The 12911-nt window shown below is 59.2% G+C and overlaps 6 protein-coding genes across 6 annotated transcripts; all 6 read left to right on the top strand.

The window, feature by feature from the left end:
• Positions 1-225: 225 nt before the first annotated feature.
• On the top strand, positions 226-1367 carry D7B24_004928 (uncharacterized protein; the record flags this gene model as incomplete). Its single annotated transcript, XM_028639092.1, has 3 exons — positions 226-875; positions 1100-1285; positions 1334-1367. 3 exons carry the CDS (start codon positions 226-228, stop codon positions 1365-1367), a joined length of 870 nt encoding a protein of 289 aa, XP_028496446.1.
• An 896-nt stretch (positions 1368-2263) lies between these two features.
• D7B24_004927 (uncharacterized protein) lies at positions 2264-2889 on the top strand (the record flags this gene model as incomplete). Its single annotated transcript, XM_028639091.1, has 2 exons — positions 2264-2287; positions 2344-2889. The coding sequence occupies 2 exons, from the start codon at positions 2264-2266 to the stop codon at positions 2887-2889; spliced, it is 570 nt and encodes a 189-aa protein (XP_028496445.1).
• A 1034-nt stretch (positions 2890-3923) lies between these two features.
• Positions 3924-4820, top strand: D7B24_004926 (uncharacterized protein; the record flags this gene model as incomplete). The annotated part of the gene is made up of 1 exon (XM_028639090.1): positions 3924-4820. The coding sequence occupies one exon, from the start codon at positions 3924-3926 to the stop codon at positions 4818-4820; it is 897 nt and encodes a 298-aa protein (XP_028496444.1).
• Positions 4821-6036: 1216 nt separating this feature from the next.
• Positions 6037-7602, top strand: FAEB-2_1 (Tannase and feruloyl esterase; the record flags this gene model as incomplete). The annotated part of the gene is made up of 1 exon (XM_028639089.1): positions 6037-7602. One exon carries the CDS (start codon positions 6037-6039, stop codon positions 7600-7602), a length of 1566 nt encoding a protein of 521 aa, XP_028496443.1.
• A 1511-nt stretch (positions 7603-9113) lies between these two features.
• On the top strand, positions 9114-10202 carry D7B24_004924 (uncharacterized protein; the record flags this gene model as incomplete). The annotated part of the gene is made up of 1 exon (XM_028639088.1): positions 9114-10202. One exon carries the CDS (start codon positions 9114-9116, stop codon positions 10200-10202), a length of 1089 nt encoding a protein of 362 aa, XP_028496442.1.
• A 1386-nt stretch (positions 10203-11588) lies between these two features.
• Positions 11589-12494, top strand: D7B24_004923 (uncharacterized protein; the record flags this gene model as incomplete). Its single annotated transcript, XM_028639087.1, has 2 exons — positions 11589-12175; positions 12239-12494. 2 exons carry the CDS (start codon positions 11589-11591, stop codon positions 12492-12494), a joined length of 843 nt encoding a protein of 280 aa, XP_028496441.1.
• Between the last annotated feature and the right edge of the window lie 417 nt (positions 12495-12911).

Below are 12911 nucleotides of genomic sequence, written 5' to 3'. Positions count from 1 at the left end.
TGAGGAGGGGGCATGTTCGCGATGGTGTCATCGCCCCATGATGAGTCTTTTGTCTCTGGCTTCGGCAGAACCACCAAAAAAAAATCGGGATTCACCGTCATCTGCTACATCACGTATCCGGAGCTCCGATACCTGTCGATTGAGTTGAGTCGCAAACGCCAAGAAAAAGGGGAAAGAAGAGGAGACAACCACGCTTCTTTTTGACGCAACCGTCTCACGACCCCAATGACCAACTCTGTCCCCGCCCAAACCTTCTCCGAAGTCCCGGAAGGGATCCTGGACCTCCTCATCCTCCATCTGCCGTACTCGTTGAGTCTCGTACGCCGCCTCCAGTACACGGTTGCTTCTCCCACCGGCAAAACCCCCAGCGCTCGCATCGTCGTGGCCTCGGATAGTCCGCCAGCAGAGCCCACACGTCACGATGCCGCCTTCGATGCCACCGCCCGCCATTTCACGGTCTCCTACTTCGACCCGTCCCGCGGCCCTGAAACCCAGACGTGGATCTACTCGACGCTCGAAGACGCCCACGCCCGTGACTCATCCGTCGTCCTGACCCAGGACGAGACGGCGCACTGCGAGAAGCAGATCCTCGCCGTTGTGTCCGAGATCAAGCGTGTCGCTCGCGAATACGATGCAGTGGAGCCCCTCGCCTTCCCTCGTCAGGTCATAGTCGGCACCCTCCATCATGCCGTACGCGCCGTCATGCGCAAGCACGACGTTTCCCTGACCCATCGCCACGACTATCAGAAGATCATATTTCCGTTCGATACGCTGCCCTCGGCTGATGCAGCGCTGCCAGCGGGCCTGCGCTTCGAGACCACAACGCTGGAGGATTGTCACATCGTCAAGTCGCGGACGGACATTCCGCGCAAAGTGTAAGGCTGCCCACCTGACGATCCATCAAAATGGACATACGGGCACCAGCTGATAGTCGCCAGGACGACCTTGTCCACGTTACCGAGCATAACCATCAAGCAAGCAGACGGGACGCCCGTCGCATGGGCATTTCTAGGCATGTTCACTTTCGAGGCCAAAATTCTTCAGCCGCCAGGGCATCCCGCTAACAGACGACGACAGGCCCTGACGGCTCCATGTGCAGTCTCCACTGCGAAGAGCAACACCGACGCAAGGGCTTGGCTCGCGCCGTGGCCGCCAAGGTCATCCGCGAGAGGACACGCTTCTTCGGTAGCGAGCCGTGGTCCTCATCCGAGGTTGCGCCAACGAACGTGAGCAGCCACGCCATGTGCAAAAGCCTCAACGGAGAAATCAAGTGGGATGTTAGCTGGTGAGTTCTCTTCTTCGTTCCAAGTGCGTACTTCGCTGACACTCCCAGGACGCTTCTTGGGATAGAGGAGAAAAGTTCATAAATGACTAATGCCGCCAGTCGCTGGATGGCTGAATATTCGACAGCGGTGTATGTTCCGGGACAGTGGAATCAGAAATTGTTCCGTACGAGTTTAGATTGCTGCGATACCCCCGTCTTACTCTGTGACACAGAAGTTGGATACTCTCGCAAGGGGGTCATTGAGAAGCCAAAAGGACCCATCACGTTCACCAGATGCACCATCCGCGGTAGACATGCTCACAGGTGAAGTTTCCCTGCAGGTTGTGATCAGTGGACCGCCTGGTAAGATATCCATAGTCCGGGGACAGCATCAGACCGAGTTCACGTCAGAACTTGAAAAGGTTCTCAAATGCAGCCCAGAAGAATGATCCAATTGTCCTCAACACCCTAGGTTGCCATCGAAGCAAAGCCATTTCAGCCCTACGACCTCCGAGTGGGCGGGTCAGCCTCGGTGTGATCCCACCGACCGACCCCTCCAGGAGATCTCGATACGCCCAGGCTCTCGCGCCTCGACCTATCACGTCCGACCGGCCAAGTCGCCAGCTGGTCATAAGACGTCAAGACCACTGCTGATGCCATCATCGCCATGGCATGAGTTATTGCCAGGGCATTTTGTGCACGACTCTTTTCCCCTCGCAGGATGTGGGTGCCTGGTGGAGAAGCATGAAGCCATTCTGTTGGAGACTGCGCTGGAGACGCTGGAGACGCAGGAGGTTGTTCTCCGAGGGTGAGCGTGTCGCACGGGTGATGTCACTTTTTCTGGGTCTTGCAATGCTTTGTATATATGCTCATCGTGTGCTGTTGCGCATGGGTTTCTTCTGCCTGCATTGGACCATACTCACAAGATCTGATTGAATCGACAAGATTTGCGTAACGAGCCCAACAAGCGACCATCAGAAACGAGGCTGAGATTCAAAAATGGCACCTTCCCACGGACAAAAGGTGAGCCCGCTCGTCCAAGATGCCAGGTGTACGAGACAAGACTAACAGCGCACGAGGTCGACCTCGGCAAGGACGCTCCCGTGACCCAAGAGTCCACAGGCGCCGTCCCCTCGGGCTCCCTCGCCAACGAGTCGGCCAAGAAGGGCGGCGACTTTGCCGAGAACAGCGGCGTCCAGGCAGGCTCAACCGCCGACTCCAAATCGTCGGGTACAGACGCCAACCACGGCAGCAGCAAAAACAGCAACAGCAATGCGTCTTCCAGTACCAAGGGCTCGTCTGGCGGCGGCGGCGGCGGCAACGGAGATTCAAAGTCCTCCGGCGCCCAGGGCGGCACGGCGCCGTCGTACGTCGAGAACCAGTACATCCGCGACGGCAGCGGCCCGCACGGCAAGAACCTGCAGGAGGGCATCGACTACGCGAACACCAAGGACGGCCTGAAGGCGGCGCTCGAGGCGGAGCCGGGCTCGGCGAATGACCCTGCGCGGGCGGCGGAGCAGCAGTTTTTGCAGTCGCAGACGAGGGCGGGGCGCGATGCTGGGCCGAAGGAGTTTGAGGTCGGGAGCAAGACTACGTTTGACAATCTGGAGGAGAAGCAGGCTTGAGGGTGGGCTTGATTTCAGAGTTGCGGAATGATGTATGAATGAATGTATGAGTGTTGGCACTCTCGTTTCGTGAGACCTACCAGGGGGTATATGGGTATGGCTGCTCATGTTGACGATGCTTGCTGAGTGCAAATGCAAGCGAGATGAATGGCGCATGCCGTAACACATTGTTGCCTGGTCTGACATTGGTAAAAGGCGACGTTGGTCAAATAGGAACATGGCGAGTTTGTATTCGGCCGCGAAGACCTCCGGCGCAGTTTCGTCCACTTACCCGACGGCCGAATTCGTGATATCCAGTCCTCACATTCGATCACCTTAGATGCAACATCTAGCGACGTAGCTATTCGATATATAGGGCCTGATTCGACATCGGCATGGTTCCTTCGGAATTCTCACGGCATAGGCGAGCGAAGAAATTTCAGGCCGAGCAGTGATTTTGAGAGTCGTCATGTTCTCTCGACTGATTTGATTGCCTGTTCCTACCATAATTCAAGCACAAACATGCAGCTAACAACGGTAATATAAACCTACCGTACTCACAAAATCAAAGAGTCGACTCGACAGGGACTTTCTTGTTTACTTCTTGGAGGTGCTTTTTGCACAACAGCACTGACATGTGTGATGAGATGTCCAACCAGATACTCAAACCACGAATATGAGAACCACCTGACGCCTGGGCATGATGTGAACCAGTCAGATACTACTCCAAATCCAAAAAGCAAAATAGTGAATTAAGCTTGCCGAACTATGCATTTAGTCTAATCAAGTTGCTATGGCCTGTGCTCAGCCGTCTGAGACGGAACGGTGAATGTCATCGATGACGTAGCTCATATCCGCGATACAGCCACGACATCAACAGCCTCTAAAATCATCCCGTCAACACCTCGCATCCCAAGAACACACAGACTCCAGAATCGACTTTTTCAATGTTGCCTAGGTTGCCGGCAATATCTCTTGCTAGACACGTCACAAGGACAATCACCCTCGCGCGCACCGCTCGCCCGCCCCAGTGCCAACCCCTCCACACCACAGCCATGAGCTGGATGGACTCGTGGTCGCGCCCCTCCAAGTCGCAAGCGACGCCGGCGCCCTTCTACCTCCTCCCGCATGGCGACGCGACCCCCTACTGCCGCACCTGCGGCCGCGTCATCTCGAGCCGCAAATCCGCCGCGGCCGCCACCAAGAAGCCCGACGCCAGGAAGACCGATGCCCCCAAGTACTGCTCCTCTCGCTGTCGCGGCCACAAGCCCGGCCGTCTCGACCGCGAGATCGAGGCCGCCTTTGTACGCTTCCTGCAGCGCGACGAGGCGCTCGCCGAGACCGGCGCGCCGCGCAAGGCGACCAAGGGCGACGCGCGTCTGCTCGTGCCGTGCGATGCCGTCGAGAACCGCGTCTTCGGCAACAGGGCGGATCCCGAAAAGGTCTTTGGCCGGAGGAAGAACCGGGCGTCGAGGGTCATTGCGGAGAGGGACGGCGAGGAGGAGGAGGAGGACGAGGGCGTCGACATGCGGCAGCTGCGCGTCGGCGACGAGAGTGATCCTGGCGAGGCCATCATTGACGAGATGCTCGGCCTTGCCAGGACCAAGTCTGCCGAGGTGGACCCCAGCGTGCAGGCCAGTCTATCTGTGAGGAGCGGCACGCGCGTGAGGCCGCCGCAGACCAGGTCGCAAGTCAACGGCAGCGTGGGCGGGGAGAAGGGCAAGGCGGAGAGGGTGGAGGAGACGGAGGAGATGCGGGAGAAGAGAAATGAAGGCCAGAAGCGCGCCCACGAGAGGGAGCTCGTGAGGTGCGCGGCGCGCAGGGGTGTTGTGTTCGGGTTTGCTGTCGACGGCCAGGAGGAGAGGAGGAAGTGCGAGGCTATCATGCAGGGCAAGGTCGTCGAGCCGAGCTTTGCAAAGGGCGACTGGGCAGTTCGATGGCGTGAAGAGTAGGGTCATCGAGCATCATCTGCCGTCCGCTCTGATGGAAATAGATGCACGGAGTCTCGAGACCCATGTGACGACGAGAACAAAATATATTGCAGCGTTTGACCTACGAGGGACCTGTGTCTGTGTGGAAGAGTACCTTTTTGTTGTGCTCACGCTGTCCATGGCACGAAATGGACGAAATCCGCCAAACTCGCTTGTGGCGATCCCTCTGCGAGATTGCCAACCAGCTGCTTCCCTCGTATGTTATGGCCTGGCCCTTGCTGTTCTGACGATACGAAAAAGAACCGAGACTGGAGACTGCGTCTTTCTTGACCACAGCGTCACTGTAGGACTTTGACTCGTTGGGGGTACGGCATTGGGCCAAGCTTGCTGAGGAAATGGTGCTATGTAGGAGCTGATAATTATCCTTACTTTTACCTCGGTGGCCGGTAACTAGAACCATCATGCAAGTGCTTCTGGATTCCCCTTAGCCATAACATGGTGACCAAGATCGGCCCTCATCACAAATCCGAATGGTCAATCCGAAAGTGATACGCATACCATAATCCGTCTTACCCGTTAAGCCCTTGGGTCTCTTCGCATGAGGCCTCGGCCTTCGCCTTATCACCAACGGACATGACTGCCTCTTCGGAGTGATAGCGAGTCGGGCCTCGCAGTAAGCAACCTGCTGGAGCAAAGAAGGCGGCCCGTTGTGGTTGAACATTCTGCCGCCGTCGCCAAACCCCCCCCCCAGAAACTCCACGATTCCAGGATCCCACCCTGCAGGTTTCTCCGCATTCCGTAATTGCCGATGCATGGCGGCGTGCCTTTCCCCTCAGCCTTTAGCGGCTTGTGGGGGGGAATCGGGGCTCACCATCGGCCCGCCGTTCATCTTCATAGCACTCTTTTGCGTCCATGACTGAACAATGGCGAACCACATGTGGTATGGACCTTGCCGCTCGTAATTGCCGGCCCACACGCTACCCAAACGATCGCCGAGCGTAACCCCATGATGCCAGGAACTGGGGAAACAGTCAAGGTGACTGCTTGACATCGCCAGATTGACGCTGCGTCCGACACCCGAAGTCTGGATCTCGGCCATTGTTACCCCCCTTCTTGGATATTGCCCCCCTTTCACAGAGAGTCACGGTACAAAAGGAGGCGTTCGTCATCGACGACATATCGTGGGGTTTCTGACATGGCCTTAGATTCCTGTCTCTTGCCAAACTCCCTCTCCGAAATGAAGTCTCTCCATCTCCCCGCCGCCATGTTGCTGGTGCCGGCGGCCCAGTTCGTCATGGGGGCTTGTGCCAGCAGATGCAGCGCCCTCGTTGACTCGCTGGACCTCGAGGACACCACCGTCTGGTTCTCCAGTCATGTCGCTGCCGGCACGAACATTACGTTCCCGGGGAACCATCCGACCTGTACCCGCACCAGCCAGGTTGTTGACATTGACATCTGCCGTGTCTCCATGCTCACGACCACTGGACCGACGAGTAACACGAGCATCGAGGTCTGGTTGCCAGCCAACTGGACTGGTCGCTTCCTGAGCACCGGCAATGGTGGCACGGGCGGATGTATCCAGTATGAGGACGTCAACTACGCCGTGTCGCGGGGCTTCGCCGCCGTCGGCACGAACAACGGCCACAACGGCACCATTGGCGAACCCTTCCTCAACAACCCGGGCGTCATTGAGGATTTCGCCTACCGGGCCCTCCATCTGGGTGTCGTTCTCGGCAAGCAGGTCACCAAGGCATTCTACGGCAAGGCGCACACGAAATCGTACTATCTCGGCTGCTCGACTGGTGGTCGTCAGGGCTTCAAGGAGGCACAGGACTTCCCCGAAGACTTTGACGGCATCGTCGCCGGTGCCCCCGCTTTCGCGTTCACAAACCTCACGTCGTGGAGCGGCAGCTTCTTCACCAAGACTGGGCCGCCAGGCTCCCCCACGTTCCTGACGACCGAGCAGTGGAATGCCGTGTGGCAGAATATCTTGGTGCAATGCGACGGCCTCGACGGTCAGGTTGACGGCATTCTCGAGGATCCGGACCTCTGCCAGTACCGGCCCGAGGCCCTCATCTGCGGCGCCAACACGACGGACACCTGCCTCACGGGCACCCAGGCGCAGACGGTACGCGCCGTCTTCTCGGACCTGCACGGCATCGACGGCTCCCTCGTCTACCCGCGCATGCAGCCGAGCCCGCAGCTGGGCCTGCTCCTCGGCGGCCGGCCCTTCCCCTACACGAACGACTGGTTCCGCAACGTCGTCTACAACGACAGCAGCTGGGACGCGGCGACGCTGGGGCCGGCCGACTACGCCGCGGCCGCCAAGCAGAACCCCTTCAACATCGCCACGTGGGAGGGCGACCTGTCGGGCGTGCGCGACCGCGGCGCCCGCATCCTGCACTACCACGGCCTCCAGGACCCCATCATCTCGAGCGACAACTCGGCGCGCTACTACAACCACGTCTCGCGCACCATGGGCCTCACGTCGGCCGCGCTCGACGAGTTCTACCGCTACTTCCGCATCTCGGGCCTGAACCACTGCGCCGGCGGGCCGGGCGCCACGTTCATCGGCAACAGGGCCGTGGCCGTTGCAGGGGACGAGCCGGAGCGCAACGTGCTGTCGGCCATTGTGCGGTGGGTCGAGGAGGGCATTGCGCCCGACCACATCCTCGGCACGGCGTACATCAACGGGACCAAGACTGCGGGCGTGAATTTTGAGAGGAAGCACTGCAAGTACCCTGCGCGGAACGTGTACCGATCTGGGGATCCCAAGCTGGCGGACAGCTGGGCGTGCGTTTGAGGTGCATGGGGCGGCGTTGATTTGGCTTTTGTATATTCCACGGGGACAAGGATTTCGTGATTTTACGTGCTTTGCATGGTTTCCAATTGCTTAGTCTCAAAGTCCATGAATGGAGGCGTTGTCAGAGGAGCATGGATAGAAACGAGTCCATCTCTTGGAAAGGGAGGTTCATGTCATGAGAAGCCGGACCCAGTTGTGACGCAACGCCTGGTGCCTACTGTGTCGACGTCTGGCCAACATGGCCGTCCTACCTGCATCCATCTTGTGCTGTCGATTTTTCACCGTAGGTACATGATAGTCGCCCTGTTGATGAGGGAGAGCAATTGCCTAGCCCTTCTCGCCAAGCACAAGGTACTTTAGCGGACTGAAGTCTCTCGACGTTGCAATTCTGCCCAAGCCTTCGAAGTCGTCCGGCACGCTCGATGATCTTCTTGGCCGAACCTTCAACTACTGTTCGGGGTCTAACCTTTGACTACTGTTCAAGGCCCCCTATGACTTCATTGTACCCACAGGTTGACTCGGTTCCTCGGAGATGTGTTCAGAAGAGAGGCGGCAATTCAGACAGTGGAGCGCCATCTCATTGTCAAGGATTTTGCGCCGGCACTGTTCGTCGTCCAGGTTGACGTCAGAATACGATGAACGAATTCAAATCCGTCAATAGCGCTGTTGATTGACCATTCTAGTTGAAGACCTGCCCTTCCAGGCACCTGCCTAGCTCAGTCGCGTGAGACCAGCGCTCATGTAGGCCGATGCCGCAGCTTGCTTCACCTTCCCTCAAAGAAGACAATCATGACGTTGAGGTTGTGTCTCACGTCGTTGCCTGTACCCTTCGGGAGTGGCTGTGTGCTGAAGAAACGTTGGTGCTGTGCCGTAATCAGAGCCCACAGCTAGATGCTCCTTGACCTGTGGCCGGTCCCTTTGGTGGTCCGGGCTGCGTTTGAGGAGTCTCGGAGCATTTCGATTCAGGATTGACTCAAGATCATGCCCTCCTGTCCCGACCCGACCTTCCCGAAGCTGGTGAAGAATCACGGTGCTACTACCCTAGAATACTCATGTCCTGTTGACCAGTCCTCAACAGCGATGTCCATCGACTCGACAAATGATGAAGGTCACCAGCATGTGAATTGTCGATACGAGTGAGGCTGGAGCAGCAGCTTCACACCCGGCTCGGAAGCTAGACCACGTCAGGCCACACCAGTTGAGGGACGCAGGGGTCCCCGACCAGAGGACCAGGTTAGCTCAGATGACAGTCTAGGCGCCCTAGAACGAATGCAACGTCGTAACGCCAGAGCGCATTCTTCGCCCTTGGGTTCCGCTCATCCATCACATCACGCTCGTTTTGCCATCTTCTTCAATCCACGTCGCGCCCCCATCGACACCACGACGCCTACCGCGACACAGGACGAACGACGAACGGGCGAACGGTGTCCCTGCGGATCCCACGACGAGTGGAAGGGCGCTTGGGGGCCAAGGCCCCTTGCGATTTCGTCTTCAGCAGCATCCTCCCCATCATGTCTTCACACGCCACAGCCCTCTCTTCTCCATCAAAGCCTGAAGGCCAGGTGGCGGTCGCGCGAGCCAAGTACACCCGCCGCCGGGCCCGCGGGTGGGAAACGACCAAGCTCTTCCTGCGGTCCCTCTCGCTGACGCTCTTCCTCGGCATCTTCATCACAAACATGACCTACCTCCCCATTGGCAACACAAACTCGGCGCTCGACGAGATCTGGCCGTGGATGACCATAGCGGCGGCGGGGCCGGCGCTGCTCTGGGATGTCGCCGACCTCCTGACGCTCTGGGTGCGACGGGGCCGCGCCATCGCGCCCAAGGCGCAGATTGGCATCGAGCTCGTGCTCGCGCTGGGGGCGGGCGTCGGGGCGGGCCTCGTGGGGTGGCAGCTCACCATGACGGCGGCCGGGTTCTCGTCGGCGGACCCGGGGGCGCGCGCCGAGGGCGTCCTCGGCACGCTCTTCACGTTCATGATGCTGCTGCTGGGGGCGCGGCTCGTGCTCTTTTTCCGCGCGTGCGTCGACCGCCGGCGGGAGCTGCGCACGCGGCGCCCGCGCATCATGTACATCGAGGCGCTGGGCCAGGCCGTCTTCGTCGTGGCCAAGCCCAACGTCGGCTTTGGGCGGCTGGCCGTGGGCGGCGGCGGCGGCGGACGCGATCGCAGCGCGACGGGCGACAGCACGAAGCAGACGGCGGCGTCGGTGACGTCGGGCACGGCCAGGGACACGGACAGCTTCGCCGGCACGGAGGCGCAGACGGACGTGACGTCCATGACGACGCTCGTGCCGGGCCCCAGCCAGGCGGCGAGCATCACGGCGCGACAGAGACCGCTCATGAGGCCGCCGCCCGAGGGGTACGAGCCGGACGAGGCCGAGCTGGAGAGGCGACGGCGGGGCGATGCGCAGCCGCAGTTCATGGTGGCCGAGGTCGTGGACATGAAGTTCTCGTCCAACGTTGTCGTGAACCCCCAGGAGGGCAAATTCCTCGTCGAATCGTCACGGTCCCCCGGCGTTGCGGGCGAGTCATCACGGTCACAGTTGAGGTCGGCGCCGATGGGCGAGACGAGAGCGGACAGGCCGCGGTCTTGGGGCTGATGTAGTGCCTTTGCGTACAAGCAGTTGACTAGAATGTGATTTGTTCATCCATCTGCTCTCGACACATATCTGACGGACAGTTCTCATGGTAGTACATGATACCGTGACTGGCTGCTGCTTCCATCATCGCAATGGCCATTCCCAAGTCTTCATTTGAACAGGGCATGCATCAGGAAACTCAGGGGAGATGATCTACCCTCATCGTAATTACGCGGACTTCGAATCGTGTGGAGGCTCCCAAGAAGGGCGACCAACTGCCGAACCCTCCTTTAAAGTTTCTTGCTTCCCTCGACATGCCCGTCTTGAGGCCACGACCTGGAACTAAGGTACCTTAGGTGTACATGTCCCTGGTATACACGTTCCTGGTATACACGTTCCTGGTATACACGTTCCTGGTATACATGTTCCTGGTATACATGTTCCTGGTATACATGGCCCTGGTATACATGTCCCTGCTATAGCACGAGGCCACCAAAGAGGGTTCATGAAAAATCAATGAAACATCCTGAGGGAGCAAAATCCAGGAGACAGACGATCGAGACCAGACGTGCTCGGGACATGCGGATGCGCAGAGCATTCGGCGCCAGCAAAGTCAAATGTTGATGCCTAAAACGCTCCAGCCGCCGTCGGTGATGCATGACATTCGCCGTTCGTGACCCCGGAATCGGCTTGTGGCGCAGCAGGTCTTTGTCAGGTACCCAGGTACCTACCTACCTTAGGTACCTACGTACCTTAAGGAGAAAAAGGTAACTAGGTACCACGAGGGCCCTACCCTTGCTACCTCCTGTCCCTCCCTATGGCCTCGTTTGGTCACGCCCTTCAGGGGTTGACCCCTAATAATCCACTGAAGCCGCCCCGGCCCCTGTCCACCGACGCCTTTCCCTCGTCCCTTGCCTCTCTCCCTCTGGCCCATTGTGCCCGACTCCTTCCACCACGAGCCCACCTGTCAGCCTCGTGAAGGCCGCCTCCCGCATACCCCCCCCCCCCCCCCCAGTAGCAAGGGAGCAGGCAGGGCGAGAGTACCTGAACACGCTACCAACCCAACAGCGCATACACTGTGTGTGGACCCCTGCCATCACTGCCAGGCCGCTGGTCCCGAAACACACCACATCAGCCTTGCCAACCTCACCTCCACCTCCACCCTTTCCGGCCGAGCATCGTGAACCCCGAGCATCGTGAACCCCTCGGCCACCGACAGCAATTCGACGACGCCCAGCCTGCGTATGGCCTGCTCCATCTCACCCTGACGGCCACCGCCGCATGGCCAGCGCTCGCTCACATAGGAATTGAATTAGAGACCCGCGCATCCTCTTCACCGTCGGACGACATGCCATATCAGACTTGGCGGACAAGCAATTCAGAGCGGCCCAACAAGACGACGACACGATGGACCTGATACCACTGCGGAATCGGTCCAACACCACCACGGACACGACACCACTCGATCCCGCCAGCATCTCCATCACCACACCCGAAGATACCCGGGGCGGCGCCTTCTACACGGCCGTCCCCCACCACCGCAGCACCCACCGCACAGCCTTCGTGCTGCGCGTCACCTCCATCATCCTCTCCGTCATGGCCATCTCCGTCATCTGCTACTCCTTCACCCACGACGACATTGAGCCCGACGTCAACGCCGCCTTTGGCGCCCCGACCGCCATTGTCGCCCTCGTCTGGTCGTCCCTCGACATCGTCCTGCGCATCGTCCGCGACCACGGCCTCTGGTGGCGCAACGCCGACCGCGACCGCCGCGACCGCCGCTTCAGCTTCGGCCACCCAGGCCTGCACGTCACCGTCCACCTCGCCATCTGGCTCGGCAGCGCCGTGCTGAGCATCTTTCTGTGGCAGAGCTACGTCAACCAGCGCACGCCATGGCCCGACTGGTACAACCCGGACGTATTCACGCCCGGCTACGACTACCTCAGCTCGTCCAGGCGCACCATGACCGTCGCCGTGCTCCACGCCCTGCTGCCGTGCGTTCTTCCGCCCCCTTGACACCCTCGTGTCGCTGTGTGCTAACAGTACCCACCGTCCAGGATCGTGCACTTTGTCCTCTTCGTCTTCGCCTGCATCGCCGCCGACGACAAGAAGAGGCACCACGTCGACGTCGTCTTCGTGCCGAGGGAGGACCTGCGGCAGTTTGAAAAGGTCCCGCCGGCGACGCTGTTCGAGGTCGTCCGCCGGAAGAGGCTGCCTATTGCCTACTATGCGAATCACTCGGTGCGGTACGAGCCCGGCGCCGACGGGACCGTGCAGATGCTGCGGGACTATAGCAGTCGGCAGCTGTCATGACGGGGGACTGGGTGTTCTTGGTTGGCGTTCTTCTTTTTCTTACGGACACTCGGTACTATATACTGCCAACATGCTACTTCGCCTTATGACACTTGCAGAGGTGAATTTGAGGCGCAACTCAAGGTGGCCTTTTATGTCCTTTCCATAGGACAGAATGTTAATACTATATGCCACATGTCTTCTTGGGCCATATGACACGGTATTTCTGTCGCCTCATCCACCAGGACTCGATATCCAACACACAGGGCACTCCATCCCCACACCACAGGTCATGTGACCGTGACGTCAGGCTTATTTCGAACTGTCAACATTGGCTGGGCATGCATTACGCCCCCCCCCGGAGCGGTGAGACCACTGTCTACAAACGCAAGAAGGGTCTCATCGTGCGATAGCGGGAGAAAAAAAAAGCGAGGCCTA

The sequence above is a fragment of the Verticillium nonalfalfae genome (genome assembly GCF_003724135.2).
Source record: "Verticillium nonalfalfae strain VnAa140/NRRL 66861 chromosome Unknown scaffold_29, whole genome shotgun sequence".
NCBI lineage: Eukaryota > Fungi > Ascomycota > Sordariomycetes > Glomerellales > Plectosphaerellaceae > Verticillium > Verticillium nonalfalfae.
Note: the sequence above shows the minus strand (reverse complement) of the source record. Positions and strands in the feature narration are given on the sequence as shown.